Source organism: Zophobas morio, unplaced genomic scaffold (genome assembly GCF_036711695.1).
Source record: "Zophobas morio isolate AGI-343-1 ecotype UQ-CSIRO unplaced genomic scaffold, CSIRO_AGI_Zmor_V1 ptg000045l, whole genome shotgun sequence".
NCBI lineage: Eukaryota > Metazoa > Arthropoda > Insecta > Coleoptera > Tenebrionidae > Zophobas > Zophobas morio.
In genome coordinates, this window is record NW_026972150.1 from 1 (window position 1) to 22,513 (window position 22,513).

Here is a 22,513-nt window from a genome sequence, read left to right on the forward strand (position 1 = left end):
AGTTAAACTAAGTTTAAACTAAGTGTAATACAAAGAGAGGATGTGTCAGTGCGCATTCAGTTATATAGTATTCTAATGACCCTGAAGATTTAACGTTTAAGCTCAACAGAAGTTGGGATGTACAAACACTTGTTTGAGATTATAAAAATAAATTGGGTGGGCACCTTCGAATTAAGAAGTAAGTGAAAGAAAGTAATGCTGCGATGTTTATAATTCAAAAGTTAGTATACAGTTATTACTTCACTATTTGTTACCAACGCTGTTTAACTTAAATTTATAACATACCAGTAATAATTATATGTGCGTTTTTATAAACGGGAGACTGGTTGTAATGCTTGATAAATATTAAAAATAATTATATTCTAGGTAACGTTTACAGTGGTGCAAATATTCTAGATTGTTTTGGCCTATCCTCTATTACAAATTTCTGCAATTACAAAAAGGGTAATATATAAGGGAAGCTAGAAACGCAAGGGCAAGGTTTAGGCTCTCAGTTAGTTGAGAGAGCACGAACCCTTGCTCTTTTAAATTTTTCACCGCACCCGCAAGATGTTTTTATTAAAGAAACAAGAAATTACTTAGCAAGTTATTAAGTCCTAACGCTTACACAGTTTATCGTACAGAATTCCCTAAAATTGCATTGATAATTTCCATAGAGTCTTTTCGTTTTCGAATGCAGCGTAGACAGCGCAGTACGCTTTTCTGGGGTAAAAAACACCTTGCTCTTCAATTCTTAATATTCCCACACCGGTGCTGACATATTAACTTTAGCCCTTTTGACGTCGCGTAGCTGCATTGTCGGCATGCGATGCGTGCGTAAGTTCACAGTCGTTTTTTGTTAAAAAGAATTAATGCAACCCCAGGAGGTGTTAGCTAGAACCGGGCAAAGTATTAAGTAATAATTAGTAAATAAAACTACTTCACAGAGTAACACTGTATAGATAATAAACTTTAACTCTAAGTAGAAGGATGCGTTCGTAATGTTTAGCGCGGTATAATACAATTTGGCATTCGCTTTGTCGATACGTATGCAGAAGACACCCGCATAGAAACGGCTTACAGACATTGTGGTTGACCATAAGAGGTTCAGCATTCGCAGTTCGTGTTGGAGACCTACCTTCTAAAGCGGTCGAAGGTCTTCTCGAAATCTAAAAAGGACAACTCTCGTAGTTCTCCAATGATTAAAGGAGTTGTCTTTTAACCAGAAGCAATAATACCTATCTCGGAAAGTTACTGCCTAATATCAACAAGGCAAAGCTTTACTCTACAAATGCCTTTAATCCGTACGGTATAACAGCCATCAATAATATCTCTCACAACCGAGAACAGGCTCATTAGGCGGTATAAGCTGAGGACAGGGTATCATCAATATCTTTAAGTTAAAAATAAGTATTGAATATCGTATACTGAAAGGTAATTTAATGATTTAGCAATAGACAAACTTGCTCTATCGACTCGATAGACATTCAAAGTTCGAGCTCTCAAACAAGGTTAATCAGCTACAAGGACGGAAAAGGCTCTATAAAAAGCTATTTCCTCTAATTTTTTTATTTCACTTTTTTTTTGTTACAACTATACAACCTTGCAACAAATTTGTACATCACTATCGCTAGCCAGGAAGGGCAGTGTCGCGCCCAGCTACCACTACGTAAGCAGTGTAGAATTGCAATGCGACCTTTTCTTGGGCGAGAGAAATACTTACACATCCGCTAAAAAGAAATAACAACCTGGTGTAGAAAATTATGATAGTCAAAAAACCTTCTTGCAGTACCTAAAATCAGTTTCATATATCGTTCAGAAATGCGTAAGGCATGGAGTAATTAACGATGAAAGAAATGAAATATATTTGTTATTTTATAAAAAAGTATAAACAAGCACTTTTTCTATATAGATATAAAGTTACCTGCCTGTAACAAGTTCTACTGAGTAAAACTGGTACCTTATAAAATTCAGAGGCTGAAACCAAATTTTATTGTAAGGCTTATGAATTTAGACAGTGCTAAAGATTATAAAAAAATACTTAATAAGTTATATACCGTGATTAAGATTTATACGCAACTAGACTACGTTTCTCTACAGTAGAAGTTTGTCCCTTACAAAGCACAAAGCTCTTTTACTGAGGGCAGGGGCAGCAGGATAGCACGAGGAAAGTTGGGGATTTTTAATCCCTATTAAACCGTGCATGCCATTCGTGACAACCTGCTACCGCCAGGTAAGTTCTCTTTTGGTTATTCTGGCCTTTGGCGCTTTCAGTCTTGCGTCTAATTCTCTGTTTGTTGTTAGAGTATGTCACAGAAGCAACCAAAACCTACTTTAACCGGCCAAAAAATACGTACTCGAAAAAGAGGTTTCATTCTTTAAACAACTTGTCTATTACTTTTTAATCCCCTTATTTGGGTTTCCTTGGGGATGTTTTCATGATGGGCCAAATAGATCGTAATTACTTTTAAAAAAATTTCCTCCTTTACATTAAAAATATTATAATCAAGAGGATAAAGCTCGTAAACACGATCCACATTCGTTTCGTAACGAATTAACTGCCGGACTTCAAAGTTGTAGCTGGAAATTTGATGAGATTTTAAAGTTTCTTGAAAATGCCGGCCACCGCCTTGAGTACAACAAGTATGGAGAGACTTTGTTTGAGGTCCTTATTGCTGGGAACATTATCGGTTTCTTTCCCCGTTTTATGTGCCTTAATCTTTTTAATTACTTGCTTATTAAATAGCGCCTGGAGGCCAAATCGAAGAAGAAAGTCGTTGGGATGGTTGTGTCTTTGAATGTTAGGATTCTTTTGTGCTCATGATTTTGTTTGGTTAACTGACTTCTTAATATGTGTTCAGGTGGAAATGAAGAGCTGCTTCGCGGTTTTAATGATGTTTTCGAAAAGCTAATGAGACGATATAAATATCTACTTAAAGTTTTTCAAAACCACACGAGTACTGGCCTTAACTTTCTAGAACTGTCTCTTTCGGTTTTTAACGTTTTCTGATCGTTGCGAGGCCACATGATTAAGTTTATCAATATTTGGCCCGAAGAGTACACTTGCAACTTTGCAACGCTTTTTGGGCTCATGTTTGTCAGCTCGGCCATCATAACCCCGAAAGTCCTGGACTCCCTATTGGCGGACTACTTAGTCCGGAATGGTTCGTCCCTCTCCCGCGTTCCTTCCACGTGCATTCTCTACCACCGTGTCTGCCGCAGAGTGCGCCCTCCGCTTCGTGACGGCGGCGTTCGAGGTGTGGCTGGCCAATACCGACTTCGACACCTTCAGCGCTGCTATGAAGAAGTCTGGCACTGACGATCACCTGGTACTACTGCTGCTACACACAACCAATGACCTCTTTACTTCCTCCTCTTTTGCGCCCTCCCGTCTACCCAGCTTGAGTTTTTCCCTGAAAACAAACGCAAGGCTGAGTGCCTGGAAGAGCACTTTAAGGGCGCTGGTCTTGATGCCGTCATTCGGTTTTTCAAGGACCGCACTCAGAGCGAAATAGTAAACGGGTTACGGGCTCGACTCACAGAGATGCTCGAGGCCAAGGAGCCTGCTGACCGCATTGCAGAGGTTTCCCTGTATTTGCTCCACCGACTCGCTGATGGCTTACCCACTGCCAAGGTCATACTTGCCGTTAACAGGGAGGCCCAGCTGCCAGAGGCACACTTGATTACCCTTTTGTGGCCATGTGTCATGAACTCGGTCGAGTGGAGCATGAAGGCGGACATGATTGAGCGTCAGGTCGCCCAGCATATGTCGGTAGAGCTTCCTTACTTTTTCTTGTAAAGGGAGCTTTGAATGACGCATGTTGCTGTCGCAGGTACATGCGCCCCTTCTTTCGCGCTTTACACGGACGGGAAGGGCGCAACTGAACGCCCTGAACACTATTCAAAGCTACTGCTACGAAAATATGACATTTCTTAAGTATTTACGGAGCGTGGTTTTCTCACTTTACCACAACGATGTGTTGGAGGAGGAGGCCATTCAAAAGTGGTAAGGGGTCGCTGTTCGGCCGTCTGTCTTCTGTTCAGGTGTGTGCTGCAAAGGTATAAGGACGCGCACACTTCAAAGGGATGGTCCATCTTTCAGGAGCAAATGTTAACTATGATTCGTTGGTTAGAATGCGCCGAAGAGGACTCCTCGTAGCTCTTTGCCTTCTTGTTGATGCTTTAAAATAAACGCATGGTGAGCAGTTCATGTTTTATTGCTTCCAAGCTCTTAAGCAAAAGTTAGTTTCCGCGAAGAAGATTTGCTTTGCTCAGAACCGCCTCCTCGGCTGTCTTGCGTGTCTTTATCGCCGTCGTACCTCGCTAGCTTTATAGCGCACTTTTGGGCGTATTGCACTTGCGGTGTGTCCGGAATAAATATAGTCGCCACTTTCCTTTTGACTGGTGTTTCCTCCGCTAGTACCTCCTCGTGCGACTCTAATGCAAAATACGCAAAACATCTTTTATTTGCCCGCTGGGGCGTAGAGGAGGACCTAAACCGGTAGCAACGTGCTTTAGTAGTGCGTTTTCCCTGGAGGCGGTGCTGATACCGGCGATAGGAGTATTATAATGGCATTAGAAGAACTATGTGCATATATCATACTTCTGAAAGCGCGTTTTTGCCTCGCTGCTGGTAGCCAGCTTAAATAATCTCGTGCCCGTCGGACTCGCCTCTCGTCCTAGGTTATCTACAAGGAAGCACGCTCTAAAAGGCTGCAGCGCTATAAAGCACGTGCCACCCACCGGCGGCGCTATTACGCAAGGAAACCCGGCTCATTGTAATGGTCTTCAGAAGTGGCATGCTATTTGTGTGGCCCCGTCCGCCAGACTTCGAGTGTACTCCCCCGGCAGCTCCGGCGGTGTGAGTCCGATAAACGTTTTTTTTTCGGGGAACTTTTTTTCTTAGGGGGTGTCGTCTCTTATTTGCGATGCACTTAATAGAAAGATTGGCTGCAGGAGGACCACTATCGGGCAGAACTTCGAGGTAGAAGTCCTTTAATTCAACCAGAATGGTTTTCAACTCGCCAAACCTGAATGCTTAGAATTAGCAGGATATGAGAAAGCCTCGTATTCATGACTACATCTCTTCGAGATAGTTGAAATAATGTGCAAGTTTTCCTCGAAGAAAGACAGAAACGGGATCCAGTAGTTTATAAATCTCCGCTTTGGTGTTGTCGAAGAGGTCAACTTCAACACACTTTTGCGAAGCTCTAATCTCTAAGCACAACAGTCGCAAGGCAATTTGCAACTGAAATCTGAAAATCGAGTCACGTTTAACAGAAAAGTAGAGTTATTTATGAAATAACTTGAGAACGGACTCTTCTTTTTTCTTTTGCACTTTACCGTTGCCTGGTTTCGTATAATTATAAATTTTATAGCAAATTACTCATAAATTTAAAAGGAATATAATCTTCTAAACCCAAAAGATAGTGTTGCATAAGTTGGTTTGGAGATTTTAATAAATGTTTTTCAAGCTTTTTAGCCAATTTAACCTTAAATATAAAAAATTTACGATTTACTCATGAAGAATCTACAAAGTTTGTAGTTACAAACTAAAGCTAAGTATTACTAGTATACCCCCAAAAAAGACCTTGCGACTCCCTCGCCAGCTTTGTATTTACAGTATTCTATCAGTTTAAAGCAAATAGTAAAAAACTCACTAAGTGCTAATACTAAAGCTATAAAGCTTACCGAATATCCCTTGAAAGAAAGAGTTTCTGGAGAGAACCAGGTAATTTCCGGTTAATTATATCATTAAACTTATTTAGAGAATATAAAATAAAAACCAAAGTATATAGAGACATTTGTGCTTCTGAAAAGCGGCCCCATTTCTGGAGTATAGTACGGAGTTTACGAAGCCTTATTAATTGCCCGCAATCCCTGCTGCCAACCGTTATTGGGTTAAAACCCGGCTATTTTTTCATATTTATTTCTTTATTATAGTATAAGTAAGCAAATATACTTTAAAGCTTATCGGACGCCTACAAAAAGCAGGCGAAGGCCAGAAATATATTTTCAGAGTATTGGCTTTTAAAGTAGGGCTTTGAGTTTGTTTTGCTGTGAGCAATAAATGAAGTTTAAAATATGGTTAATGAAATTTATAATGACTTAGGTTCTATATTCTTTCTATGTTTTATAAAACTTAAGAAAGCATACTGAAAGTAACAAAATACACTTCAAAAACCTTTTAGTTCGGTTGAAAGCCCCCAAGGCTCTAAGTGTTCCAAGAGGCACAAGTCACTTACTTTGATCTGATCAGTAAAGAAAGAAAATTTATATTTAAAGCTATGTAGTTCAGCAGTTGTTTCACTTAATTTTTTTAATCTTTCCAAACTTAATACTTTTTTTAGTTCAATTTTAGAGTTAATCCAGTTAGAAGAATCTATTTGAGATATAAAAATATTTATTTTCTTCTGTGAAAAAATATGTAGTGCAAACGTCCAAAACATTATACATCGTGCTAAGCAAAAATTGTTGTTAACTGCTTGACTAAAATGAAACTTAAATTTTATGTATGTTCTCAGGTAAACCGCTGGACTTTACCAAACAAGGTTGGCAAAACCCAGAGCTTTGCATGGTGACCCTAATTAAAGGAAGATTTGGTTGGCAATTCATCAGTTCTGATAAACAAGTGTGACGTTTTCATACCCTTTTCCTTGGGACCCATTACGTTGTTTCCTATACTCGGCTTGTGAGAAAACTATGTGCCAGACAAATTAAAAATTAAGCTAGAAGTTCTTAGAACATAACAAAACTTGGACTAAATATATCCCATTATTACAATAAGAAATAGCACAAATTTTAATAATATGCAGGTAAGGTCCTTTGCAACTTCAATTAGTTTGTTATGAAATCTATTTAGTTATTGTTCTCTAACTTTTAATTCAAATACTTGTTTATTAATAATTTAAAGAGTTTCTTTTGATTTATAGTACTATTGAAAAATAATAAAATCTTTCGAAGGGTTCTCAAACGCATGAATTTGTGTTTTGATTTTGAAAGAAATAACCACGTCTTTTCGTGGTAACTTTTTCATAAAGCTCACCGTTAACTTCGCGAAAGCACCCTTTTTAAATGCTCAAATAAATAATTATACTTAAGACATTTTTATAATCCCTGAGCAAGGTGTTAAGTTATTTTGTATATCACAAGTGCTCGTTTTAATGACCCTTGCAACTTGCTATTTTGCGGTTTTCGTTAGCCGACTTAAACAATTGGGCTTACAGAGCAGGCCCCTAATATCTAAAATACTGAATTCGTTTCCAGTACTAGAGCAAAGATATCAGGTTTTCTAAAGGTGATGTATAAATATCTAGAAAATAGAAGCTATATCGCGGTTCTTTTACTTTTCACAAGCAGACGGTTAAACTTTATCTATAAATTCAAAACACTAGTTGACTACCACTCAGTAGGTCTTAATGGAAGGTGGGTCATTTTAACGTAAATCGGTAGTCTTCCTAAAACTTTCAAGACATTTTCCAAAACCTATATAGGTCCCAGCATTCCTAAAGAAACGTTTTAACTTTTTTTTTCCTTTTTATTTATGACGAACACTACTAGCTTCTTTTCTTCACTTCCTTCATAAATTTATGTTTTGGCTTACCTAACTTCTAGCAAAGGGATGATTCTTTAAAGCTACAAAGAAAAAAGAATTTGAGAAGGAATAGTAAAAATGCGAATAATATTTATGTTAAAAGATTCAAGAAAATATTTTTTTAAAAAAAATTTAGCTTGTGTTTTTTATAATGTTTTTTATTTATTTATTACACTGTCGAGCTTACATTTTTCCAGGTGAAAGTGAGTAAACCTTCTAGGGCTCTACAGATACAACTTACATAAAAAAACCGTGTTGAAACAAGTTTAAGAATAAATTTGTTAAAGTGGGGAACTTAAAGGGGCCTATTCAAAAGTAAAAATCTATTTATTTTTTTTCGTGCTTCTTCGGTCAAAAATACCCGGTTTTTGATCTTAAAGTACTTTATAATGTCCTTTTTTCTTACAGTTGCACCTTAGGTCGCGAGTAATAGTAAACCAACAATAATAGCATAATCCTTTTTTTTAAGAAGAATTAAGGAATGCATATAATTTAAATTACTGTATATATTATTAGCTCTGTAAAACTAAAAGCGAGATCATTGAAGGACATTATTATCCTTTAAACAGTAGCTAGGTTAGGCAAAGACCGTGTAAAAATGTTCCCATAAGTTACAGAGTAAGGGTGATGGCAAATTAATACTTAAGGACTGTCCTTGGTTTTACCGCGCAAATGATTCAATTTTTTTTAAGTTTTGTCTACTAACCCCCTGCTTTTTAAATATATTACAGTAATGAAATGTATTAGCAGTTTGAACTCCTGCCGCCATTGCTATGAGAAATTATTAGCTATAAACATGGGAAGACTTTTTTCACCTTTTATGCCTCATATTTAGACGGATGTGAAAGGGTATAACAAAAATGAAAATTCAACATGTACTACAAAAATCTTGCCCACAACCACTAAAGAATACCGCGCTATCCCAGCAATCAAGAATTATCACATTTCACTTATCAGGTACGTGAAGACAAGCCATTTAAATTGCTATCCGTGGAATTTACTGTGAACTCGATCTTTCCTTTGTCGAGGCGGGCCTACACGCGTAAGGCATCACACTCCTCCGAGTGAAACGAATGCACACGGAGGACACTGTTAATGACGAAAGGAAGAAGCGTCCGTTTCAATTAGTGAAGGTGCGTATACCCAGAACCGAACGACAAAAGTTATTAAAAGAAAAGACCCATATTCGGATCAAAGTTGAATTGTTACTAAGCTGTGCGTAAATAATAACCATTTTAGGGTCTTGACTTTGCAAAAATACTTTCTTTTAGAACAATGCACTCTTAAACGTTGAAAGTAATTTTTTGCATAACTTCTGGGTTGCATACAAGCATTCGCGTTGGACAATGTCACCGCTGCCAGATTTTTGGTTACGCTGCAAGCTTTTGCCCGTCAAGTTCTGTGAGGGTCACTTGACCGCGGGGTGTACCAAAACTCAATACTCGCTTGATAGATGTGCGAACCAACCGCCAACTACATGGGCCGCCATATTACCCGCGGATGCCTTTAACAGCCATTCAATTTATGCGACTACGACAAACGATTTCCACTCCAATTGCTATTAACACACCCACTATATCTAATGCTTTCCGTTAAGAGCGTGACCGTCCCTGCCAAAACGTTTACTCACATTGAATGCAGACTCAGTTACTCAACAACAAGAACAGCGATTGCAACCAACTTTACGGCGGCAACTATTTTGCCGATGATTCCCTCAACCATGTTCGAGACCGTGAACGCTTAGAATTTGTTTGCAATAGCTTTTAAATTTACAACGCTTAACCACATCCAATTCATGTTTTTAGAAGCGGAGGACGTCCAGAAGGAATAACACGATGGCCGGAGTTACTGGAATGCAAAAGAACAGATATCTGTGTTGTTAGCAAACACAACTCTTTCCAAATGTTTCATTTAACATCTGCAACTTTGCGGCGTATCGCCAGGATAGGTTGGACAGTAGTGATGGAAGAGTAGCTACTCCTGCTCAAACGAAGCATCCAACACAATTCAATATCATTACCACCTGCAAGAAATCGATGCAGCTAGTATTACCCTCAACCTGACTAAGCAGGTATGCATGACTGTGCTTGCTATCTATAAACCGCCAAAGACCTACGCTGAGGAACGCGGGTTTAGACTCCTTATACACAGTTGATAACACACAGGTCGAGGAAGACGGGCAAAACGGCTTAATGAATATCGCCGTGTTAATAAATATAATATGCCTTCCAACGGCTATTGAGCGCTAAATGAACGGTCGTCGAATCACTGTCTGTCCTGCTGCAATTAGGCGACTAAAAGGAAGCAATGACATTCCTTCAACCTTTCACGAATTGGAACAAATTCGAAATGCCCGAGAAGGCGTTCCCACCGTCTCCGAACCACTGGATCTCGCGCTAAACTAAATAGTACTCTTGTCAAATTTGAACACGCGATGACAGAAGCTCACAACAGAGCATTGACGACACGTAGTTGTGTATCGCCCTAACGCCTTCCTGAGGAACTGGAGGCATTAATAAGGAGCCTCGGAGATTCATCCGAGTAGCCATGGCCTTTCATCTTGTAGAAGACAAATTAGTGCTAAACCATCTTCACCGGCACGTTAGGAAAAAGCTGATGACACATATAAACTGCTAATAGGGTAACAAATTAAATAAAGTATCGGAAGTTGATGACTTCGGCCGCGCCTCCTCTTAGAAATTTTTTAAGCGAGTTAGAAATCGCGAGCATTCGACTCGGCAATCGCTTTGCTATGAAGATACCATAGCCGAAAGCGATGTAGATAAAGAGAAACTTTTGCTGATCATCTAGCTGCCCAGCGTTCTCTATAACCCCCCACAATCGTCGATAACGCTCCCTTTGTGCCTTATTTAATCTCAACTGGTATAACCAATTACCTGGAGCTGTCTACCACAGATGAGATTAAATCACTTGTCAAATTACTTCCGAAGCGAAAAGTGCCCTTCTTGACGGCATCACTAAAACCTTATTTTAGAACTACTGCCAGAGGAAACTACGAAGTATCTACGCTATTTCGTCAACTCGTTGTTGACCTACTGCTATTTTCTCTGGCGACGTGAAAGGGGGTAGTCGTAATGTTGCCAAAGACCTCGCAAACTATTAACCCATCAGTCTTTTGGAGTCAGTGGTAAGGTAGCTGAAGCAGGGAAACTTTAAGCGTTTGAAGGCGGTTGCAGACGCTCATGAAATCTTTTCGGAGTTCAGTTTGGATTTCGCAAGGGACACTCAACGACACATCAAAACTCTTCGCTTAACCGAGAGGACAACCGGAACTTTAATTTTAAGAAAGCCATCGCGCTGTATTTTCGATGCTAGGAAGGTTTCTGACCGCGTATGGCATGGTGGCCTATTAAGCAAGCGACATGCTCTAGCGACACCGGGCGTTCTTTACCTAAACGGCCGGGTTTTTAACGTGCAAGTAGGCGCTGCACTGCTTAGAGCGGGAGTCCCGCGAGGATCTCTTCTGTCACCGCTGCTATTCGCGCTCTATACTAGTAACGTTTTTCCGCCAGAGCACCCTCACACTCGGGCAATCATTTACGCCAATGATTCGGTGATTTATTCATCGTCAAAGTCACACGTTTTACTATGTCTGCGTCTACAATATTTTACCACTACGCTCTTGCTAGCTGATGTCGTCTATGGGACCTCTACATCAACGCAGCACAAAGCAAGGTGCGCTTCATACTCCAACATGCACCACCGACACCATTATCTTTTAACGGCTTTGGAAATCCCGTCGGTGTTCTAAGGTAGAGCACCCGGGGGTTATTATAGATTCTAAGCTGTCGTGGCGTCCGCTCGTAAATTACGTGGCGGCGAAGGTCAAGACAGTGACTCAAATAATAAACCTCTAATGTGCAGCTAAAGTTAACTTTCACTGTGCAATAAACGAAGGCTTTATGTGTTGTACATTCGGACATTATAACATAAGCATCTCTTGACTGGATCTGCGGTTTACCGGCAAAAACATCTCCGCTTCAAGTGCGACAAAATAAATTGCTGCACCTTTTAACAAACGCTCCATTGTTTGTGCGCAATGATACACTTCATTGCCATCTTTAAAAATGATGCCGTCGCCTTCTACGAACGGATAGCTGGACACGCTAATCGCCTTTTAGCGGAAGAACTCACAAGTTGTGGGACGGCGCCCAATACCCCCGTCCGCCCGACGCGCTGTTAGCATGACGGTTGAAAGTTAATTGGGGGTATAAATTGAACGTGAAGGACACATTAGTAATATTTTTAAACCTGTACTCGTGGATAACTAAAAACCTGTTTGAGAGGTCGTGTATTCGAAGTTGTTAACTAGTGACGTACGAGAAAACGCTATTTCTAAATAAATGTAATCAAGCAAAAATAAAAAAATAGTTGTATGGAAAAGAGAAAAAATTTAAGTTGTTCGGGAACATTTCCTAAAAGAATTACCTGGTTTCTTTTTTTAAATGTGCTTAAATAGTAAAAATTTTGGAGGGAACCATCGCCGTAGGTTTGGTCCTTTCCTTTGTGCGCTTGAACTCTTCGTTGCTGCCTTCTCATGTAGTTGGTTTAGGACGCTTTAGTAATTCTGCTTCCGAGAAAGGTTGTTAGCAGGTATTATACCGCATCGACGGTTTCTTGTAGCACTCAGACAATTGCTTTATTATATTAACTATTGTTTGCTAGGGATTTTTCTTTATTAAGCCGGTGTTGTAAACTTGCAATGACTGAGTTGATTATTTTTTGGAACTCTAACAGATAATTTTTATCGTTATTACTTTAAGGTTGGTCACGACCGCCCTATCATGCGGAAATTTTAGAAATAAATAGAAGCTATCTCGTTTAAGTAAGTTTTTATTGTTGCTGTGAAATATTTTCATCAAATGATGAAAGTAAAGACGGGCGGACTGAAAACTTCGGTTTTGAATTGATTGTCTTTGCTCTGATTTAATCTTTTTTTTATTTTAGAAAACATTAATTATTTATTCTGTAGTTTTTTATATGTGGCTTTATATTATTACTTTATATACTTTTTATAGTTTATTTAGATTGACAGAGTTACTTTTATTTGAATTGGTCTAACCATTGAGCGTGAAGTTAGCTAGCGGCCTAGAAGGAATTTGAGTAATTTTAAAAGTTTTGACTTTTGGTTGAGTTTCTCGCCTGAAAACTTAGAAAAAGGAGTGACCATTATATTTTTTGGATTTAGTTTTTTAGAAACCTAAACCTAGCAAACATCTCTACTACCTTAAATAAAGGTCAACGTTATTTTTTGTTTGTACCTTTACGTCAGAGTGCAAAGTTCTTTTTACCTCATATAGCAACGAGCTTTTAGCCTTACCTGCTCATGCTCACAGCCGTCTATAGTTACAGTGAAAACTATTTAAGTGCAAAAACTTGTGAAATTTAATAGTTTTTCGCATTCACTTTTGTACCTACTTTTACTCAGAGCGTTTTTACTGTGTAAACTCTAAATCAGCAGAAAGGGCACCATTTCGGATTAGCTAGGTTTTTGAACTAAGAATTAAAAATTACTCTAACTTTTCTTTGCTATTTATTAAAAGTGAATTATTTAAGAGACTTCAAAAGTATCCCTTCATGCTTTTTCTTAAAGTTTATAAAGCTCGGCAAGTATTTTTTTTTAGATTTAACAATCAAACAGGTTTACCTTTGACGCTTAAGCAGCTATATCTTCGCCTAAACTTAAATTATGAGTTAAGGGCTGTTGTCTGTTATAAAAAGGGCAGGATTCTCATACTTTTTTGCTGAGGAGGCTTTATAGCCTTGCGAAAAAGTCTTGGGTATCCTGATCACGGTACTATCTCTGTGAGCCCGTTTTTTAAATAAAGTTCTTTACGTTGCATGGCAGCGTCAAAAAAATGTGACTTCTCGGCGATATATACTCGTCATTTTATCGCGTTGTAAACACGAAGTTTCATTCGGAAAGAAGAAGACGTGTAGAGCTCTAAAAAAGGTATAGACCCAGAAAAGTTAAGATGAGCTTCAAAAGAACTTTTATTGTAGACAATCTAATTTTGGCTCGTAGGATGCTGCCTCTTACGAGTGGTCAACTTATATTTTTTTTAAAGAACAAATAAAGTTTAAAAGTCTTATAAAAAACTCAATTGCCGTGATACAAAGATGATATAAAGAGCAGGGAGCAATGCTTATTGCTTGAAACACGGTAACTTTACAAACATGTTATAATTAGCCGGAAAAACCATTATTGATTGAGTGAAATTGATAAGTTAAAAAATTTCAAAATAATTTTATCGCTACTTTTCGAGTTTTACTAATAATATAACGTTAAAGTCCTGTGCAATTATTATAATCAATTTATTTACTACTAAAAAAACTGAAGAGACTGAATATAAGTTAATAAAAAGTGTAAAGATTTGTTAAGTTTAACCGCAAAACGAAAATATTTATGTAAAAATAGTTTTTGAAAAAAAAATAATGCACGAGGGAAAATAAGAACCTACAAGCTAACCTTATTAGGCGCTTATTTTATCTCACTTAAAAAAGAAAAAACTACACAAATTCTTAAATAGGATACGAACCAAGAGGTAGAAGAGATTTTTAAAAACTTAAAAATCCAATAGTCGCTACAGCGCGGAGGTTAATTTTTACTTTAGCAGCTCGAATGCTAAATAAGGTAACAAATTTTCTACTACTTACGATAATAAATAAATTTAGATTTTATATCCTAAGATAAATATGTATACGAAGTTCATTAGCAATAACTGAATCATGGAAACATTTAACATCTTTTTAAAACTTTCGTTCTTTTTTATCTATGCTTATGGGCATGGATACCTGTCTGAACCACCAGCAAGAAATTTGCAGGGTAAGTGCGTTATATTGTTTGTTACAGCTCTAAGTGTTACCCATTTAATCGGTTTGTATTATATTTAGTAATACTTTGTTAACCTTAATTGTTAACTGAAATCACAATGAGTAAGAACAATATGATGAGTGTTGCTTGAATATAGCATAAGAACATTTTAAAACTTACTATATGGTCGATTATTATGTGTACTTAAATTCAGTATCAATCAATTATTTATACTAACAGTGGTTTGTAAAATGTAGGCCTGACGGACACCCCTCAAGGTCTGGCTGCTGGCGGACCGGGAATGGTATACAATGACGGTTATCGCCATGGACAGTGTGGAGACGCTTATCAGGGTTATCTAAAGAACTATGCCATATAAATTACGTGCTAAAATAAATTCACTCTAAGACAAACCACAGAAATACAATCGGCCTCAAAATATTTCAGCAACCTATGTTCAAGGTTATTACGGCTATCATTATTTAAAGCAAAGGGTTCTATAATAATCTGATGAAATTAACAGGTTCAGTTATAGAGCTCCGAGCATTCATAACTGCACATCATATGGGCTTTTTTAGATGTCAAATTTGTAATAAAGGTAAAATATAAAAGTTATTTAATAGTTTTAATAAACTAATGGAAACGGCTTATTACTAGCTAATATATCAGAAGAATGCTTCTTTGAAAATCAACTTATGCGTTATGGGTGCACAGATAAAAGTAATCCTAACTGTTTCCGGTTGTGGTTAAAACTAGTTAGTTCCTATTCCTGGCTTGTGAATGAATTAGGTATGCCTACAATAAGTACAATTATTATACATACCACCCCCTTTTTAATTTGTTATTCAGGATATAACTCGGGTTACATACCTAACCAACCGCTATCCTACAAATGGAGAGTTCAACTACCGGAAGGTTATATTTTACATTTACAAATAATGGCCCACTTAACAGTTACCGACAGACCTTGTTTGCTCAAACTGTGTTTTGCGCTGGCATTATTACAGCACTAATTCTTGTCCTCCTAAAAACGACCCACCAGAAATCTGGGCAACATCTGAAGAATTTTTTAATTGCGCGGACATTACTATAAAACGTTGTTACCAACTTAATGTAAGTCCAAATGTTTGATATTCAGCTAACTGTACTACCACAGCCAGGGACGGTTCAGAGCCTCCCGATACCTCTGCTACAACTGATGAAATAGAAGCCTTATTAAATGAGGAGCCTAGAAACCTTTACGCCCCTGACATAATGGATAAAAACATGTGGGCTGCTTGCCCAGAGAGAGGCCTAGGTTAATATTTGCAGTTGTTAAGGAAGTGAGTTAAAAAAATGATATTTTAAATTTTTGGCAAGGATTTCCTGAGGATTACGACCCGATAACTGCCCAGTATTGCTGGAATGTGGGCGACGTCGACGACTGCGAAATTCCAGATTTCGGTGCACATCCTCCCTAGATAGCCCAATTATGAAAAATGATTAAAAAACTTCTAACTACCCAAAATATAGAGCCTGGAACAAGCACCCCCAGTAGCTCTACAATATCCACGGTATCTCCACCTCCCAGTGTGACCGAGCAACCAACTACTCAAACTTCACAAACTCCACCGACCAGTCCAACCGAACAGCCAACACCTTCAACCACCCCCGATTATTGCAAACTTTGCGAAGGTGGATTAATAAAAAAGACGACGTTTTATATTTGATTGTACACTAACCCTTTTACGGTACTTTATAAAAATAGAATGTTGGCGAGTGGAGGAAAATGCCAAATATTGTAGCAGTCGTATAGCAGGTGGTACGCATAAAAAATAAAACTTTATTAGAATTAACTAAAAAAATAATACAATATACTATATAATAAGAAAATGTTATCTTAAAAAAATATGCATTGTAACACTTTTTTAAAATAAAATATTCATATGTATATAATATTAATAAATGGCATAAATTTAACAGTAACAAAAAATATTATCTTCTATTTTCACGTATTAGGCCAGTTACAAACCACAAATGCCCGAACAAATTTTAAAACTTCCGTTAACAAAGCAGCGCCAGCCCTTTGTCAAGACTGTAGTGAGGGTATTATTACTACTACTATTATTATTAATATCTGTCATCATTGCTTTTCTTCGTGTTTATATACTTTTCTTCTCGTCTTTCCTTATTCTTACGTAGGTTATGTATTTCATTTATTATACTCAATACATCTGTAAAGATAGCCAAAAAGCTTTAACTTTCTCCTTTATTGCCAATACAGGTTGCTTTAGCATACCTGAGCGCAAGTGCCTTATGATGGAAAAAATAATATGCGACAACTTGTATGAGAAAAATTACATATGGTGCCCTGCAAGCACTTCTTGCACGGCTACGACTGTCTTTGTAACTTCGACAGTGACCAGTGCTCACACAAAACCAGCTTTTGACTCGTTCACTTCCACTATGGATAACGAAATAATAATGAAAGAAGGTAAACCGAAACTCTAGGCCTCGAGGAGGCTTAACAAGGTTACGCCGTAACTCCACTAAGAGGATCAGACCGTTTACGGCAGTAATAAAATTTAGAGCATATGCCTTTCTCATTCGAGTTAATTACTTATTGTTCTAACAGACTTAAGAATTACAATGGAATACAAATTTATTATATTATAAGACTCGATAAAAACAGAACTTCCGCTATACACTTTTAAGAAAGCACTTTGCTAAACACTTTTTTATAATGAATTCTATTAAACCTAAACAACCTTATTTTAAACTGACGAATATTGTTTTATTAAAATTAAAGTTTTAGATTACAAAATTAAAGGTCGTAGTAAAAAAGATAGAACAAAGAGCATCAACAAGTTATAAATAGCCTTCGTTTTTAATTGTAAAGCCCAAGAAATTCTGGTAATAATAAACTGAGGCTGCGGTAACTCTACAATAAAAAGTAACGCCATGGCATCTCATAAAACTATGGCCGGCGGCGGGTCGTGCCATATGATTATAGGTTTTTAAACAATATACATGTTATGAGCAAATTTTAATTTTTATAAATGCATATAGTTATACACCAAAAAGTGCACACCTTTATAATTCTTAAATACAAAAGTTTGCATATGTACAGTTATATATAAAAGTCTTGTAACCACAGACTGACGGTTTTAATATATTGCGCACACGCAAAATTACAACGTGGAAGAGCTCTAATGAAGATTGAAGGCACTAGAGGTAATAAGAGAGCCCGGGGTACTTTGGTTTTTTTAAAAAAATTTGGAAATACTTTTTCGGTCTATGTTGAGTGTAGAAAGTATTTTTTTTTCTCGAGCGAGCAAGAAATTTATCTGGTAGTAGCAGTTCACAGTAATTAAAAACTTGATATACAAAATCACTTATTTTAATTAATTTGTATTTTTTGGTCGGAGGTTTCCACAGTTCTTTAAGAGTAGGTAAAACTAAGATTTGTCATGACTCCTTTTAGGTCTCAATGAAGCTTTAAGGATTAAATAAACAACCGCTATAGGTAATTGGCGCTTAAAGAATTTTCCTTGTATTATATAGGATAATTTGAAGTGATGCTCTTTTTGCATTTAACGCACTTTGCTCACAGGTACGTAGCCTTGATGTATACTTAAAAATTTGGCAGTGAAAAAAAAAGTAACCATATATGATTATTTATCATAAAGTTTTTGTTTTTTTTAAAAGTTTAGCTAACACTAAGGAAAATAGAAATAATTTTTTTCTTAAAAAAAAAACCTTATTTTAACCACGTCCAATGATGAACTCCCTTTACATCGAGATCCTGTTTTATTTTTGCCAAATTATCTCCGAAAAAGTCCTTCACTTAATCTTTTTACTTCTCTTTCTTTAAGAGGTTGATATCTATGATTCACGAACAATTTTTTCTCAAGCTTAATATAATTTTTAAAAAGCATCTTTCGTAGAAGCAGACCAATTAATTTGTAAGCTCGACTAAATACAGTTTTGACACGTCGCCTGAAAAGTCCCAAGGTGACCCACATATGCCCCTCTTAAAAAGAGTTCATACCGTTCTCAGTTAGTACCAACCTTCAAATGATAAGTCCTTTCGTTCTTACTTATCGTAATTTGAAATGAGTAATTTAACCTTGTTATTTACATTATAATAGAAAATAACGATTTTCGTGAGTTAATTAAGTAATTTTTTTCAAAAGGGAAAAAATACCGTTCAAGCTCAGCAATGGTGGAAAAGGAGTTATAAGGAATCTGCTCCGTGGAAAACAGCAAATGGCTAAGGGTTTGCTGAGTTTAAAAGGGATCGACGGACAAGCTGAAACTCTGGACGCCCAATAAAGGCAGTTATTCGAAAAACATGAAATAAATACACTAAATTGTCGTTGTTGATCGTAAAGTGAAGTTGCGTGAGTTAACTGCTATCGGAAAGATATCAATGGGGCGTGCACGCATTATTTCGCACGATTATTCGGGTATGAGGAAACTTTTTTTGAAGTGAGTACCGCATTTTCTCGTAGTGGGCCATAAACAACAACGTATTAATGATTTGAAAGTTGTTTGGAGCTGTTTAAGAGAAATAAAAAGATTTTTTTTAAGTGTTATATAACAATGGGTGGAATTTGGATCCACCATTACGTACCAAAGTTCAATCAGCACTCAGCTTAGTGAGAAGCAAAGTGTGAGACAGCTTAAAGTGAACAAGAACGCCACAGTTTGCTGGAAGTTTATGACTACCATATTTTGGGATGCGTAGGGTGTAACATTTATCGACTCCCTTGAAAAAGGAAAAAACATATGTAGCAAATTCTATACAACGCTATTACTCTTTTTTGAAGAAGGAAATTAGGAAGAAACGAACTCCAACTGGCGTTCGTCGATAGTTACGATGGCAAAGTTGTGTGAGCTGAACTTCGTTTTAGTTATGCAGTCTTCGTCGAACAAGAGACCTAATTTAAAGACCAAGCAAACCATTCTATAAAAAAGTTATAAAAATGCAAGAAAAGAGAGAGTTGGACTGTTTGTCTCGCTCTTGAAAGAGACTATGGTAAATTATAAGGTTCTATTTGGCAAAATAGATTTTGTCTAATAAGTTAGTCTCGGGACTCCTCAGGCGACGTGTTATCAGTAAGAAAAAGTAAACTTAGTTCATTACAAAGTATTTAGTTTCTTTTCATTACTATGACTATATAATTTCCATCTTTTAGTGAAGAAAATATGCTTTTTATTGTGGTAACTGAAATTTCTAACTTTGACCACTCTGACAAAGTTTTAATTGTTAGCGATAATATGCATTTTAACTAAATTAACTCTAATGATATGTTTCTGATAAAGCGCGTCCAATTAAAAGTCAGATTTGAGATTGCATGAACATATCGTAAAAACCAATGGACATCAAAAATAAACGTTTATATACGCGTGCGCGCAAGCAGCGTTGAAAACCATAAATAAATTGTTTAAATGGATTAACATTATGTAGCTCGTAGTAATTCCCCAAAGAGTTTCTTACTACCTTCCTTTTATTATATATAAAAGAACTAGCGAAGGGAGGGGGGTTAGAACAACAGAAGAAAACAGGCATGAACAAAAACAGGGGTCGCTCCTATATAGAGGGATTAAAATTTCTTTTATCTACGTATATATAATTAAATTTAAAATAAATTTTTACTAAACAATAAACATTTGATTGTTTTGGCTTTGTGAAAAACATTTTTAATTATCCCTGATCAACAAGGTTTTTTGGCCACTAAGGAAAGTGTTTAAGTTATAAAAATATTTTTAACAAAAGTTATGAAACGCGCACCCCTCTCAAACATCGCTGTTAGTGTGGGCGCAAAGAAATTTAACTTATTGCTACTAATAAAGTAAATTTTATAAATTATTAAATCAAAAAAAAAGCTCTTTTTGTTGAACTATTCCGTGTTTACTTTTAGCTTCAGCGGGAGCAATGTGACGAGAGGCAGAAATTTATAATATTGCTCCCCTTAAACTTATATGCTTTCACATTACTAATTAGTTTTTGATAGCTTTTAAATGACTTTGAGATAATAATACTTACATGGGTTACAATTAATACAAATGCTGTCATAAGCTGGCCATAAGCTGGTCATAAGCTATTTCGCTTATGTATGACACAGTATTATTCTCCCCTTCAATATATTAAAGCTTTCATGATTAGATCTGTAAACTCAAAAACTCCTTGTTTTACATTAATAAAAAGTTCTTAGAGGACCAACGACGTTCTAGAATTTGCAAATTGTGATGGCTTGTTTATATACTTGTAAGATTTAACCTTATGAGGGTCTAGAACACCATCGTAAATAATTGACATGTAATCATCGCAAAATTTTTTGGGTTCAGGGTTTGGCTTGTGGGTGTGTCGTGCTTTTAACGGATTTTATCATATAATTTAAGTATCTTAAAGTTTCTGATTAACCTATAATTTATGGTTTACTAGATTTAAAAAACCTTAACCTATAAAATCAACACGTCGACTCTTTATTATCTTCCTACCTTAAATAATTTTTAATTTTTTGTTTATCTAGTGTAATTATATTATGTTTTTGTCTGTGCTTTGTTAAACGCTATTACCCTTTTCAACAGGGGTTAAAGTGCGAACACATACCGACGTTTATCTTCTTAATGATTCGACATAGGCGAAAATATATGCCAATTATTTTTCGGCAAAATTTTCAGTTTCTCTAATAAAGGACAATGTGATCTCAAGTGGAGATCTCGGCAGCCTTTGCAATGAAAATGAAGCAACTTAGATAAATATTTGCTCTTACAGTTATTTTCTTGGGATTTATTAAAATAAAAACGTCTTGACTCAGTTTCAACTTTATGACTGGTCTACTCTTGAAGAAGCGCGTTAAGAGTGTACTTATAATCGACGCAATAGGGGTTATTGCTATAATATTGTTTAAAATGTAATATCATATTTGAATTCATCTCCGGCTCGATAAGTGAGCGCAATAATGTTATAAATATCAGTAATTTCCTTCACGTGGGAAATTAATTTTTTACTGTGCACTATTCTTCAATTTCAATTAAAAGGCAGTCATGTCAAATTGCGAATTGTTGAACTGTTTCATCACGGATTTTCGTGGAGTTACAGAGCTCTTGAACTTTGCACACAAAGGTAACAAGTGACTTTTTTCCAAAGGTATCCTTAACAATCTGGATAGCACGCTCTGGTTTTGTAACTTTAATTTCTTCAATTTTACTCTTTACATAGCGATGAAGCCTTTTCACAACTATTTAAGTACCCAGCGCAGATTCCTATAGTCTCTCTGAAGAATTTATCCCCGTTCACCCACTTTTTCTTCAATAAAAAAGAGGTCTTTAACCCCTGAGTGATTAAAGCTAGTCTAGAGTCTATAAGCCAGTGACGAAGCTAAGAGATACCCTTTAGTAATTGTCCTTGCCAAGCTTGCTGGGTGCAATTACCAAAGACATTCTGTTTCAATATTTAACAAACTTTTTAAAAGTATAGGTGTGAAAGAAAGTGAAGACATATTAAAGTGAAGTTAATAATACAGTAGCTCAAATTAAAGTAAAAAAAATTAAGAAATACTTATAAAACTTTATAATAAATAAAAGTAATAAACGAAGCGTGAAAGAGTAAAAATATAAGTAAAATAGAGATAGTAAAATAAACTAATATTAAAAAAATTAAAAGCCAATAAAAGTTAATTTTCAAATGAAAGTAATAAATTAATTATTATAGAATACAAGATAAAAAGTAGACGTAGTATTTCTATGTTCATAAGAGAACACGTGCTCATAAAATAATAAACAAAAAGGAATAAAGAGGTAGGCAAAAAAGATCAACGTGCACCCACGTGCTTTATTTTCACAGGGTTTATTGGTATGCTCATGTGCTTATAAAAATGCAGCCCATGCATGCGCTGCTACAATATTTTTTACTTCTTATTTTTTGAGGTTGGTTTGGTGTTTCTAGAGAGTCCAAAATTATTAAATAATAAATTTCTACAGTGCTTTAAGTTCTTCAACTTCATAATTATATTGCATTAAAGTCTATGGTATATCTTACTATTATATAAAATAACGGATTGTATTATATTTATTCTCGAGGGCTTCCTGCCTGTAAAATCAAACTAGTTTCAATT

At 36.3% G+C, this 22,513-nt stretch overlaps 2 protein-coding genes and 3 long non-coding RNA genes across 13 annotated transcripts; 2 read left to right on the plus strand and 3 right to left on the minus strand.

The window, feature by feature from the left end:
- Positions 1-605: 605 nt before the first annotated feature.
- LOC135141942 (uncharacterized) lies at positions 606-1,977 on the minus strand. Its single transcript, XR_010282442.1, has 6 exons — positions 1,904-1,977; positions 1,582-1,727; positions 1,443-1,529; positions 1,218-1,372; positions 957-1,161; positions 606-873 (listed from the first exon to the last, which is right to left on the minus strand). It is a non-coding gene; the product is annotated as an uncharacterized LOC135141942 (long non-coding RNA).
- A 275-nt stretch (positions 1,978-2,252) lies between these two features.
- Positions 2,253-4,171, plus strand: LOC135141939 (eIF5-mimic protein 1-like). The gene is made up of 10 exons (XM_064073554.1): positions 2,253-2,436; positions 2,490-2,669; positions 2,726-2,779; positions 2,841-2,936; positions 3,000-3,143; positions 3,202-3,308; positions 3,380-3,562; positions 3,614-3,751; positions 3,813-3,985; positions 4,039-4,171. The coding sequence occupies exons 1-10, from the start codon at positions 2,418-2,420 to the stop codon at positions 4,136-4,138; spliced, it is 1,194 nt and encodes a 397-aa protein (XP_063929624.1). The 5' UTR covers positions 2,253-2,417; the 3' UTR covers positions 4,139-4,171.
- Positions 4,172-4,210: 39 nt separating this feature from the next.
- LOC135141940 (uncharacterized) lies at positions 4,211-6,395 on the minus strand. The gene is made up of 13 exons (XM_064073555.1): positions 6,321-6,395; positions 6,164-6,230; positions 5,942-6,036; positions 5,782-5,891; positions 5,671-5,696; positions 5,557-5,606; positions 5,399-5,471; positions 5,286-5,328; positions 5,061-5,234; positions 4,723-5,009; positions 4,583-4,667; positions 4,473-4,522; positions 4,211-4,416 (listed from the first exon to the last, which is right to left on the minus strand). Exons 7-13 carry the CDS (start codon positions 5,415-5,417, stop codon positions 4,211-4,213), a joined length of 864 nt encoding a protein of 287 aa, XP_063929625.1. The 5' UTR covers positions 5,418-5,471; positions 5,557-5,606; positions 5,671-5,696; positions 5,782-5,891; positions 5,942-6,036; positions 6,164-6,230; positions 6,321-6,395.
- A 5,701-nt stretch (positions 6,396-12,096) lies between these two features.
- On the plus strand, positions 12,097-12,803 carry LOC135141944 (uncharacterized). Its single transcript, XR_010282443.1, has 3 exons — positions 12,097-12,187; positions 12,358-12,492; positions 12,613-12,803. It is a non-coding gene; the product is annotated as an uncharacterized LOC135141944 (long non-coding RNA).
- Positions 12,804-17,584: 4,781 nt separating this feature from the next.
- LOC135141933 (uncharacterized) lies at positions 17,585-19,629 on the minus strand. 9 transcript variants are annotated; one of them, XR_010282438.1, is made up of 6 exons: positions 19,243-19,629; positions 19,024-19,158; positions 18,595-18,947; positions 18,343-18,516; positions 18,147-18,272; positions 17,585-18,020 (listed from the first exon to the last, which is right to left on the minus strand). It is a non-coding gene; the product is annotated as an uncharacterized LOC135141933 (long non-coding RNA). The 9 variants fall into 9 exon arrangements; XR_010282437.1 differs by having other exon boundaries at positions 19,024-19,190; XR_010282436.1 differs by having other exon boundaries at positions 19,208-19,629.
- Between the last annotated feature and the right edge of the window lie 2,884 nt (positions 19,630-22,513).

Excerpts from the sequence above, each read along its gene's own strand:
- LOC135141939 (XM_064073554.1), top strand. Across the intron at positions 3,144-3,201 it reads GGACTACTTAGTCCGGAATG|AGTGCGCCCTCCGCTTCGTG; the intron begins GTTCGTCCCTCT and ends TGTCTGCCGCAG. Across the intron at positions 3,752-3,812 it reads AGGTCGCCCAGCATATGTCG|GTACATGCGCCCCTTCTTTC; the intron begins GTAGAGCTTCCT and ends TTGCTGTCGCAG.
- LOC135141940 (XM_064073555.1), bottom strand. Across the intron at positions 5,235-5,285 it reads AAAGAAGAGTCCGTTCTCAA|ATTTCAGTTGCAAATTGCCT; the intron begins GTTATTTCATAA and ends CTCGATTTTCAG. Across the intron at positions 4,417-4,472 it reads GCACGTTGCTACCGGTTTAG|AGTCGCACGAGGAGGTACTA; the intron begins GTCCTCCTCTAC and ends ATTTTGCATTAG.